The sequence below is a fragment of the Penaeus vannamei genome, chromosome 4, assembly GCF_042767895.1.
Source record: "Penaeus vannamei isolate JL-2024 chromosome 4, ASM4276789v1, whole genome shotgun sequence".
NCBI lineage: Eukaryota > Metazoa > Arthropoda > Malacostraca > Decapoda > Penaeidae > Penaeus > Penaeus vannamei.
The window spans coordinates 21917103-21929602 of NC_091552.1; the positions used below are offsets into that span (position 1 = coordinate 21917103).

The following is a 12500-nucleotide window of genomic DNA, read 5'->3' on the forward strand; positions in this document are numbered from 1 at the left end:
ATGAGGAGAAGGTTATCCCAGTGGAAGAAGACCAGGAAGAGATGTCATGCGTAGAATCAGAAGAAAAAACAGTCATGCAGGAAGAAAATGTAAAGTCTCCAGTGGAAGAGGATGGGGAAACATGCACACTGAAATTGAGTAGTGACGAGAGTACAGGATTGACAGAAGCTGAGTTTAAGGAAAAAGCTCAAGAGGAAAAGAAAGATGATCTAGAGGGTATGGAGTCCTCAGGAAGTGAAACTAATGCCCCGGTAGAAACCAGGGAGACTACTATCCCAGAAGGGGAGGATGAAAATACCTTTGGAATCAAATTAAAGAGGGCCCTGAATGAAGAAATAGAAAGTGCTGAAGAACCAGTTAGCAAGAGAATGTGCATGGAAGATTTACCAGTAAGCAGTGCTTCCTTTGAGGGCAAGATTCTTGAAAGGCAAAACACACTACCCTTTGAACCTGAAACAGAAGGGGGAGGCATAGTGGAGGACCAGTTAATGGGGGATTTGGGAGCCGAGGACAAAAAAGAGGATACAATGCAAAAGAGTGATGAGGAAAGCAGAGATGACATGTCTATTGGAGAGAAAATGAAGGAAATTCAAGAAGAAAAAATGGATGATAAAGAGAAGATAATGAAAGAAGAAGAGGAGGAGATTGTAACACCATCAACTAGAAGGAAGCGAAAGAAGAAGTCATATGAACGTCCACGAGGAGAAGGAGGAAAATTCAGGAAAGAGAAACCAGGTGTGTTATATTCATGATCTCGTAAAAAATACTCTGCATATATAAGAATCAAAATATTTTTACTCTGAATATATTGTTATATCATTGACAAAATATTGTTGTGATTTGAAGAATATTGGTAGGGACAAAACTTTCTACATTTCATAATATTTCACATTGGTTTTTACTTTCACTTAAACATGAAATAAGGTTTATACAAAACAGATCCATCTGTGTTGGATGAGGATACAAGAATGGATAGTAACCTTCCCCAGGATGAAGACTCACAGGGATCTATGTCCAAAAGGGAAGTTCGTAGATTCCGTTGTGAAGTCATTGTTCCAGAAAGGTGAGAATTGCTGTTTTAGTACAGATGTTGAAATTATATAGTTATTTATTGCCATTGGTTGCTATTATTACTATTATTATTTTTACTGTAAAGTAAAGGCTTTTTCTAATGCTTGTTAGTGAATTAGTATTTTTTACAGTATATAGACTGGACGAAAATACACCCTTGCCCAAGAAATGAAGATTTTGTGAAGTGGACATTTTTCTCAGTAAAATTTTCTTTGTAAAGAGTTTTTACATTTATTACATTATTTATCAGAGACTTTAGAATGTTTTAATGTTCACATAACTTTTGGTCCCCTTTGCTTGAAGCTTTCTCCTTTTTTTCCAGCACTGAAGCTTTCACAGCAGAAAAGGTTGTAGAGTATGTATGGCCCTTGGAAGGATTAGGAGAACATTATTTTATTCAAGAACAGATTTCTCAATATCTGGGAATAATGTCCTTCAAACGCAAATATCCAGACTTGCGCAGACGACCCATAGACATGCAGGAACGGGATTACCTGAAAGAGAAAGGCTTGGTATCGGAAATGGCATGTGATTTGGGTAAGTTGTAATGGTTGAAAAAGCATTAAGGGGAGAAAATATTTTCTTCTTCCCAAAGAAAGTATGACTTCTTGCTGATATTCAAATAGATTTTATGGGGGCAAGTTCATAAAATTAGTTTGATTTACAAATATTCTGTTTCAGGTCTGACTGCAGTAAGGAGTGAAGATGTTTTGGATGTTATGTTTAATGATTTTCCTTCTAAGTTTGATGAATTGCAGCGCCTCTTGCGGGAACGCAAGGAGAATGAAATGAAAGAGAGGGGAAAAGGTGAGTAAAAAATCTTGATTTTATGCTGAATATCAAATATTGCTTTAAACTGCTATCCACAGTTAAAGTTTGAATATTATACTTATAAACCATTGAACACTACATGAAGAAGCTAATGAATGTAATAGAACAAGATAGAAATCTGGATGAAGCCTCATCACATTTCATTGTAAAACTTCAGCCATAACTTTCTACACTTCTGTTTAGGGCAAAATTGGTGTTATTAGAATAGGGAATTTTAAAATGGGAATTAATTTTTTTTTTTTTACTTAATGCTGATTCAAGTTTCTGATAAATAAACCACTTGTTGATGCAAAGAGTGTTCCACTTAGTCTTTTAGAAGGGTGTTTCTGCAAGGAAAAAGGGCTTGGACCCCTATAACATTGCACTTTCAGCACAACATTCAGACTACATTCAGATTCCGCTGCTGTTTCACAGAAATACCTAAGCTTGGTTAATATTAGTTAATTTTGTCTCAGGTCCCATTTCATATTGGATTATATTGCATGTTATGTACCTTGCCCTGTGGTTTGTAACCTATCTGAGTAATAATCCAAAGTTCTGTATTAGCCCTTTTAGGCTACCTACATTCTAAGAAAACCTTGCATTAACAGGTCTTCAAATTATTTAATGATTATCTGGAATTTTAGAAGAAAAAAGTGAAAAAGTACTGATAACCAGTTCTAATTAGCACTAACATTATATGTCAGTGACCCTTCAGATATACACTTTTGGGACACTTAAGGTGCTGTCACACTAGGACTTTTTCCGTCAATTTATTGACGATTTTATTTAACATAAATACAAACATTCTCAAATATAACTCTCGATTTGACTACATTTGGCTGAAAAAGTTGACATTAAGGTTTTCAGACGGAAACTATCATTATCGTCTGACTGGAAAAGCAACTATTCGGTCAAAAATGGGCAAAATTTCAGAAAATTGTCAAAGATTGACGGAAAAAGTGCTAGTGTTACAGCACCTATATGAAACTAAAAGTTCAGCAACTTGAAGGCTTGGGTGGACACAAATAGTCATGGATTTTTAAGTTCTTTTAAACAAGGCCCATATATGTATATCCAACAAGGTCCATTTTACTCACACTTGTCCAACTTACTGTTTTTCTTTCAGTAAACTACTCCATGGCCAACATAGACAAATCTAAAATGCAAGAGTATGGAAGGAAAGCGGCTGCTGATGCTGCTAGATGGAATGCAGCATTCAATAAAGAGAAGCGAGATGAGCGCAGGTGTATATATACTAAACTGTGTAACATTCAGTTTGTGAATGAAAAATGTTGATTTGAATTACATATAACCCTTACTCCATTATTTTGAAACTGTGTTATTGTATAGTATGAGTTCTTTTTATAATAAGCGGGCCTTATCAAGGACCTGACTCAAGTTTTGGATTATTGACATTTTGGCCAGGCCTGGGTGTGCTACCTGGAGATTTAAAAGAGTCAATACTAGTTCATTTATTGGCCAGATCCTGCAATTTTTTTGCGGGCTGTGGTGTACTATATCTTAAGAGTATCTTGGAGATTTTTAAAGTGTTATTAGGTAGTTCTAACAATGGCTATGTTTTGAAATCAGCCAAGACATGCCAAACCCAGGGTTGAATCTGGCTAGTGGATCCTGGGCTTTAAGGAGTATAATGCAGAATATTAATTACTGAGAATAGTAAGTCCTAGGCATTCAGTGTCTCTGTTTCAGAAAATTTACCTAAACATTGTATTCTTCCATTCCAGGTATAGCTTTGACCTTCAGACATTCTCTCTGCAAAAGCCATCTAGCAAGGGCAAGAAGCTTCCACCTGAGTATACCAAAATGGGATATTATCCTGTAGCTGTTTTACCAGGACAGTTTACAGATTATTATAGAGAGTAAGTAGTTACATGTAATAGTATAGGTCTTTTTGTATAGATATACAGTATTTACTTAACAGTTGTTATTACTGCTAATAAATTTAGTTGTAAGTGGTAAGTTCAAGTATTCTCTATTTTACTGATGTTAAAAATCAACAGATACACCCCAGCGGCTCTGAGTTCTTTACCCTTAAACTCAGTCATGGCACCACCCATTACACGAGATCCCTTGGGTTCTGATGGTGCTGGGTCAGACTCTGAAGAGGAAGCTTCAGTACCAACGTGAGGATTATTGTTGTTATTTACCAAATTATTTTTTATTTATTGGCTTGTTGTTATTACTATTTATATATTTATATTGTGTTGAATTATTTTAATTTTCTTGAAAAAACATTTTAATTTAATCTTTGGCAATTCTTCCAAGAGCATTTTTATTTTTTATTTTTTTCTATGAAACTTGATTTTGCGTGTGTATGTAGAAGTATGTGTGCTCACACCTATGTGCAGCTATGTCCATATATGTGTAATAATTTTCTTATTTTTCTATATCTATTTTAAGTATTTATTTGTTTGTTTATTTTGTTGTAACATTTTATGAGAAAACCAGGAAATATATTAAATGATTGTTCTAATTTAGTCATTTGGTTGAGAATGTACTAGTTACATACCTTCGCTAATGTAGTATAACCATGATTAAAGGAAAACTGTATGTACCACAATATACAGAAATCTTATATAACTTCTTTCCCAATGTATGGTCACACAGGCAAGGCACAGATGAAGCAGATGGTGCTGACATTAAGGATGAAAAGGGTGAAGGGTTGCCTCGTTGCAAGGTCTGTAGTGGTACTAAGAATCGCAATAAAGGAGGAAAACCAGAACCACTTATTATATGTGGCTCTTGTAGATCTGCAAGTAAGTAAATATTTCAAGGATGCTGTAATTGCGGGATAGTTAGAAATTGTGTTATTGTAAATATTTGAAAAAAGTAAAGATACATAACTCAAGTACTGTCTCTTTGCTCTGGCACACTTTAAATACCTATCAGCCAATGAAATGGATCCCCTAGAGCTAAAAGTACCATCATGTATGAGATTAAGTCATCAAATATGTAGCTACCAATATTGTACATGCTTAAGACTTTTTCATTTTTCAGGCCATCCAACATGCATTGATCTTACCTTAGCAATGGTACCGAAAATTGAATCATATAACTGGCAGTGCATGGATTGCAAAAATTGTGTTCTCTGTAGTGACCCAGATGATGAAGAGAAGATGATTTTCTGTGACATGTGTGACCGTGGGTAAGTAAAGGCCTTGAAATTAGAGGTCAATTTGTTAAACATACTGAGTAGTAAAAAAATAAATGTTATTTATTAGTCTGCAGTCAAGTGCAAAGTCAAAATATGGGTTTGAGTAGTAAAACAAAACAAAGAACAAGTTTTAAAATATCACAAGACCAGGGAAAAAGTATTCCCTTCTCCCAGAAATACAATGGAAGTTTACTTTTTAAAGGTATATTCCAGTTAGAGTTTATATTTATTTATATATTATGTTATTACCATTACTTCTATGGAAAGTTGTATTTTTTACATTGTTTATTAATACTTTAGTATATCCAAAGGATTCTTTTTATGAAAACTATTGTATCTCCTCAGGCTAGATACACTGTTTCATAGTTACCTACACATGTGAAACAGAAGTTAATTTTACATTACAGCTGATAAGATTACTAAAATCAAAGTACAACAATATTTAGCTAAACCCATTGATTACGGGTGTCCCACATATCAGACACCCGGAAAAATAAACATTGCCGGGTATCCCGCTAGTGCGACGTTGGATCGGAGCTTGTGCTCCAATTCCGTAGCTGGCCATGGGTGCGTGGGCAGATTCCGGGCCAGCCCCATATGCCGATTTTGGAGCCGCCTGGAAACTATTATTTTTGGCTTCAAAATATACTGGCGCTAGTGGGTTAAAAAGCAGCTTGACAAGTTCAATTATTTTATTGGTTAATTAGTTGTGGAATAATTTGTACATTTCATTACAGATACCACATATACTGTGTGGGCTTACGTCGTGTACCAAATGGACGTTGGCACTGTAAAGAGTGTGCCATATGTTCATCTTGTGGATCAAAGACTCCAGCTGGCAATGAGCATGCTAAAAATGCTGAATGGCAGCATGAGGTAAGTTCTTTTGTTTTAAAGAATTTCTTTGAAAAATTAATCTTATGGCAGTAAGCATTTCTTAATTACTCTATAAAATCAAATCTAATTGGCTACTTGTTGCATTTCAGTTTAAGAAGGACAAAGATAATAAACAATTGAAATATGCTACAACACTGTGTGTTCCTTGTGATAAGTACTGGAAAAGACGTCAGTTCTGTTATGTGTGCCTAAAGGTGTACAGAAGCATACCTGAAGATGGTATGGTACGCTGCTCAAACTGCCCTAAATATATTCACCGTGAAGGTATGATAATTTTTATACTTGAGTATTAAGGTCATTGTAGAATATCTTGCTTTCGATATTTTATTGATCAAACAGATAATTCCTGCTGTAGGACATTCTCATCAACTTATACTTTGACATTTCAGGCTGCTCTACAATGTATGAAAATGAACGCTTTTGCAACAACTGTTTTAAGATGCGTAATACAACGGCACTGAATCACTCAAGAATCATTGCTGCTGCTAAGAAAAAGATGGCATCAGGATATTAGAAGAAAGTGTTTTTTTTTTTATAAAAGTGTTATTTGTATTTCTGTGTTTGTGAATAACAGAAACTCATATTCCATCTATATTCTCAATTGTGAATGTAATGACCAATGATTTAAAAATTGCTCTGAATTTTATTATATTATACCTGTGAGAAGGAGATGAAACAAGAATTTCCATATGCTTCCCTTACTGTGTTATGAGTATATTCAGTGGCGTTGCTAGACATTTAAGGGCCCAGGGGATAGGGCTCTTAAGGAGCTCCCTGTATTTCTTAGATATGACAAAAAAATGTACCTCGGGAAATAAAAACATTTCCTAATTTCAACTTGAGATTAACATTTACAATTAAAAAGATGAGGTATAATTTGGATGCTCCCCTCCCCCCCCATTATGGGCCCAGGTGGTAAAAAAAATCCCTTCTTTGCGGCACTAACAAGATTTCTGTAACACTGATGTAAAGTAAGGTAGGCATAATTATAGCTTCCATATAAGAGTTAATATTATACAATTTCTTTACCTGGGATTCTCTGTCTTTTCTGTCAGTTGATCCCATAATGAAACTAAAAACTTTGCATTGATTCCCAATCAGAATTTAAATGAAAATTACAATTCATTATATTTTGTAGAGGTATTATATCATAAAACTGAATCAGGAACTCTTATTGGAAGGTTATGGGAATGCGAAAGGTACAAAATATGCAGAATGTGGATGGGAAAAGTAAAAAAAACTATGACAGTTAACCCAATCGATATGTTTGGCATCCATTCTTACCATGGCAAATTTTGGACCTGACGATGTTTGGCACCATCGCTTGACATTCCTGCGCTATCAGCTTATCAGACAGAGATTGTTATCTCCTCCAGTAGCAGCAATAATTATATGGTTAAACTTTATGGCTTTATGGAAGTTATACCTTCACTTTTTTAAAGTTTTTCAAATGATAACAAAATAAAAGCTTTTAGTTGCCTAATGTTGTTCACAAACCACCGAACAAGCCAGGCGGAAACAGGGCAACTGCCGATCGGCGCCAACAATCCTGTCTGGTCACTAACCAAAAAGATAATTCAGTCCCGTGTGTTAAGTAATCTCATAGCAACACTAGATAATTCTATCCATTTTACAAGCCCTGGTCTTATCACTTATTGACCCTCCTTTGATCCCCTAGCCATTTGTTGATGCCTGCATGATATGTCATGAACCTCTTGGATGACACTGCAAATCCTTGGGATCAACATTAATCACTTTGAGAATTCCCAGTCTTAATCCCTCTTTTAAGGTGATAGCATATTTTGTAACCTTTCAAAGTCAGTGAATGAGTATGAGTTATATTACATCACCAGCTGAAATTTTATTGTAAATTAGTGTGTCACATGTTAATGGAAAGAGTAAATAGGTTTGTAAATGGATGAATTTTATACAATATATTTTGATCTTCTGAGTAATGTAGAAAGTAAGAGAAATTTGTATCTTCTATTAATTTAGAGCAAAGGCAATATGATGTAACATTTTAACTAACAGAGGTGATTTTAAGTTTCTATATTTTTTTATCCAGTGAAAAATTCATGTGTAGTGGGTTTTTTTATTTTAGTCATTCTGATGCATTGTAAGAGAAAAAAATGCATTAAATAATTTATCTCTACAGATTTTGGTTTTTATTATCCATTTCAGACCAGCCATGTAAAACAAGACATTGGCAATTTCCTGGATCAATGCTACAATTGTTAATCCATTCTCATGAAATAAAGGCCATGTTCATGACTTTAGTTTATGAATTGTGTTTACACATAGATAGCTCTATAAGTGCTTAGTTACCAAAGAGAAAATTATTGGTCCTGCCATTCTCACTTGATTAACTATTAAACATTGATTTTTGTAAATTATTATTATTGTTATTATTATTATTATTATTATTATTATTTTCTTTTTTCTTTTTTTTTTTTTGCTGTTAGTTTTTTTTTTTAATAACTTTGAAATAACCATGGCATTATCAATATTAATAGCATTAGAAAAAAAAAAAATTACCCAGAAACTTTAAAGAATTGGAAAATTAGGTAGGTTAAGTAATGCATACTGACTTCTGGAGCCATATGTGCAACCAAATTCACTAAAAAGACTAAGTGGACAATAAGTGTACCTGCAGCCAATGAGTTAAAGTAATCTATTTGTTATTGGAGAGCCAATATATTTAATGCCAACAAATATAGCAGTGTCTCCCAAACAATAACTGAGAAGCAAATTTTGCAAAATTTTGCTGCATCAATATCTAAGGTCATTAGCAGCGTTTACAATATATAGCAATAGGGTGAGGCTTGGGGACAAAGCCCCTAGGTAACAAAAGATCATACAGCAAAATTATAAAGTATTGTGGGAAAAAGGTTAAAAATTAGTTACCAATAAAGACAAAATATATTAGATGTCAAATGTTGTAGAGCACTGCTAGTTAGAATGGTAGTTAATGAGGTAAAGAGGAAATAAAAGAGTATGAAGGCCGTTCAGGACTGACAAGCCAGTCTTTCATCCTTTCAGCATGGCTCTCACACTCTAGGATGTGGACAGAAGAAGGGGATGAAGAAAGGTAAAGGGAAAGGTGGAGAATAAAAGATCATGCAAAATTAGTTGAGGCGATAGCTGAAGTCCAAGACAGGGGTGATCCCCATATTGGGCCTCAGTCTTTGTATCCTAAGCCTCCCAACAATGACAACGATCATGGGAGGTTGGGGGGGGATAAGTACTGAATTTCCCTTTTTTATTATTATTCATTTTTTGTGAATAAAAATTAATATTCCAGATAACCTGTCAGAAGTGAGGGACCCCCTCACAATAATAAAAGTAATACTAATAAAAATATTGAAAGTTAAAACCTTTGTAGAAAATTCAAGGAATTGGGTCAGATCAGTATTATAGCTGTGTGTGGATGTTTAATGTTTAATATTTGAAACAAATCATGTGCTAGACATCAAAGGTCACATAGCACTATGGTAAAGTATTGTGTTGGAAAGGGTAAAGAGGAGTAAACTGACATCTGGCCTCATGTAGAGTGAGGCCTAGTTTGAATCTGAGGTCTGCTACCTCACATTCGAGCTTATAGGCAGGGCAGCTCCTATAAAGTAAATTTTGTGTCTCCACAATTGGCACATGTATGTGATTGAGCAGGGCAATTTGAACAGTCATGACCAGCATGGGCACATAAAGGGCAACGGGCTGTGGAGCAACACTGTTTGGCTGGGTGGCCAAAATGCCAATATTTCTGACATTGACGAGGAAGGGGTTGATATGGTTGGACATAGTAGGACAATCCACCTATATAAACCTCATGAGGGAGGTCATGTCTACGGAAGCTAATCTTGGCAATATTGACACAGGACTTATGCATGCCTCTGGGAGGAATAGTGTAACACTACTGCCACTGTATCATAATCAGCAAGGCAGGTAAGCAAGTCATTTTCACACTTTGACCAGTCTTTGCTGTAGATAGGACAAGCATTTGGGGGGATAGAAACAGTATAAGTATTAAGAGAGGTGTGAAGTTCAGCAGGAATGTGTTTGCCATTGAGGTCAATTAGGGTAGATAGTGCATGAGCTTGGGATTCAGATGTGACTGTGACAAGGCGTGAATGATCAAACCGACTGTGAAAGATAACTTTGCCTACTTGTTTTTGGAGGCATTGTTGAAAGAGAAGGGTATTCTCAGAATAGGGGGCTGTGGAGGGGGGGGGGGGGATCATAAAGAATCAATCCCACTTGGCTGGGTCAAAGAGAGAACTCAAAAGGTTTGCAGAGGTAAAGGCAGTAGATGGACGAAGGCAAGAGGAAGATGGAGTGGTGTGGAGTGGAGTAGTTCTGTGGGGTGGAGGACAATCAGGATGAAGAGTAGTAACAAGAGAAGAGGGGGGAGCCATAGAAGAAGACTGTGCAGATGGAGAAGAGAATGTTAGGAGAGAGGAAGGGGTGCATTCTGGAGGTTGAGTAATAACCTGGGTGAGTGGTTCAAATTGGATAGAATTGTCAGCAAACATCATGGAGGGGGTATTAGTATCAGTGGTCGGAGCTGTGGTCAAAGGAGGGGTAGAGGTTGGAAAACCATTAAAACCAAAGATCGATAGGCTATTTGATAAAATGGCAAGCCTTAGTGCCCCTATTAAGGGTAAAGAATCTTCATTATTGGCCATGGTGAGCCTGAATAAAATTGGGAAAAGAAACGGTCCTCAAGGTCCCCATAAGGGTTTAAGGGCTAGGTAATTAAACAAGGAAATTCTGAGCCCATGGCCCCTGGAAGCCAATCATGACTGACACAAAGCCAGCCTTTCATCCTTTCAGTACCTTAGGAATGGGATAGAAGAAGGGGATGAAGAATATATGGAAGAGGATAGGTGAGAAGAAAAGACCAAGCAAAATTAATTGAGACAAGGGCTGAGGTCCAAGGTGGGGGTGATCCCCCACCTTGGGCCTCAGTCTCCATATCCTAAGCCTTCCCAACAACGAGCAAGGTATTGTGAGGGAATGGTGTGTAGAAATGATGTGGCACATGACCTTTTTATACTTTTATGGGCCATGAGGTGGCAGACTTCAGTGACATATATTTTGTGATAATGTGCACACCAACTAATGATCTAATCTTAATGGTATAACCAGGATTTTCTGATGGTTTATAGAAGTTGCCAATATGAGCACAGGGGTAAAAAGTTAGTCATTTTTTTCACATGGTAGGAATTCTGTCTGTCTTTACCTTTCCTCTTTTTTATTATTATTATTGAAACGGCATTACATATGAAACATTGTATGAGAAAATTTATTTTGAGGGAATATTTAGAGAAGACAATTTTTTCTTATTCCCCAATATGTAATAATTTAAAAAATAATACACATATTTTTAAAATTCAAATAGCAATCCAATTTGTATGCTTCCACGGTCTACTAAAAAAATGTCCCAAAAATGTAGAATAATTAATTTTTATAAGCAGTCACTATGAAAAGAAAAATAATTTAGGGGGCATTCCCTTGGTGAAAATTAATAAATAATGGTACCAACAATGTTGCTATCTAAACACCTCTGCGTACACTTAAAAATCATAAAATTCTGTAAAGACACTTCCTTGATCTTCAAGTCTTATCAGTTGATGTATTATGTAAGGGCTGCTTATCACAACTAAAACAAAACAAATGGGTTTAGTACTTGTATATTTACTCAATAGTAAATGATACTACAGATATGTTTACAACACTTGAGGGAAAAATCTCTCTACATGATTGAAAAGGCACTCTTGTTTGAGAACATCTTTAAAAAGCATTATCACAGACACATAATAGTTATCAAACATTCAAATACATCAAAACAAGATTGAAGTTACAAAAGAGAGCCATCCAATAACAAGATTGAAAAAAAAAAAAAAAAAAACAAAAAAAAAAAAAAAAAAAAAAATATATATATATATATATATATATATATATATATTTATATATATATATATATATATATATATATATATATATATATATATATATATATATATATATCCACTTACTCTATTCATTACTGATATTTCCCTGATTCAGTACGGCTGCTGTTTTTTGGCCAATCAATTTCAAAAGAATAATCATATATAAAAAGGGAGACTGGAAAAAAAAAACAGCCATGCACTGCACTTATAAAATCTAGAACTGGAATGCTCACATTCTGTAGACATTAAAGGGAGATCTATTTGATTAATGAATAGAGAAGCTTCATTGAAAGTGTAAACAGTCATAGCAACTGAGGAAAATGCAACTATCTAGTAATATTAAATCCTAGACCATAAGCCAGTTATTTCTGTAATGATGTTGATATAATTTACAAGATCGTGTGAGCAAAATCAGGAATTAAAGAAAACAATCCTATATCATTATAGATACATCAATAAATAGGGATTTATTTCTTAATTACACTCATTTTAAATATAAATAAATGTTTCCTTAGAAATAAAAACATTGACATCACTGGGTAACAGAGGTAGTAGCATAGGTATAATGTCATTAACTTTGTAATATAATGAAA

At 35.0% G+C, this 12500-nt stretch overlaps 2 protein-coding genes across 4 annotated transcripts in view; one reads left to right on the forward strand and one right to left on the reverse strand.

Annotated features, from left to right (window-relative positions):
- Nucleotides 1-8110, forward strand: part of e(y)3 (enhancer of yellow 3) — a 17444-nt gene extending 9334 nt beyond the window's left edge. The window contains exons 3-14 of one of the 2 annotated variants that reach the window (XM_070120862.1): nucleotides 1-735; nucleotides 925-1063; nucleotides 1394-1608; nucleotides 1753-1878; nucleotides 3011-3128; nucleotides 3630-3764; nucleotides 3906-4028; nucleotides 4513-4661; nucleotides 4903-5050; nucleotides 5797-5935; nucleotides 6046-6220; nucleotides 6346-8110. The exon at nucleotides 1-735 is cut by the window's left edge and continues 81 nt beyond it. In XM_070120862.1, the coding sequence (XP_069976963.1) occupies nucleotides 1-735; nucleotides 925-1063; nucleotides 1394-1608; nucleotides 1753-1878; nucleotides 3011-3128; nucleotides 3630-3764; nucleotides 3906-4028; nucleotides 4513-4661; nucleotides 4903-5050; nucleotides 5797-5935; nucleotides 6046-6220; nucleotides 6346-6470 (2327 nt within the window). In that variant the 3' untranslated portion in view covers nucleotides 6471-8110. The remainder of the gene's footprint in view (nucleotides 736-924; nucleotides 1064-1393; nucleotides 1609-1752; nucleotides 1879-3010; nucleotides 3129-3629; nucleotides 3765-3905; nucleotides 4029-4512; nucleotides 4662-4902; nucleotides 5051-5796; nucleotides 5936-6045; nucleotides 6221-6345) is intronic. The other variant, XM_070120863.1, reaches the window with a different exon arrangement.
- Nucleotides 8111-12343: 4233 nt separating this feature from the next.
- The window catches only part of LOC138861481 (zinc finger protein 236-like), an 18725-nt gene continuing 18568 nt past the window's right edge, over nucleotides 12344-12500 (reverse strand). For both annotated transcript variants that reach the window (XM_070120864.1, XM_070120865.1), the window contains exon 2: nucleotides 12344-12500. This exon is cut by the window's right edge and continues 2583 nt beyond it. The gene's annotated coding sequence lies outside the window, so the exon portion shown is untranslated.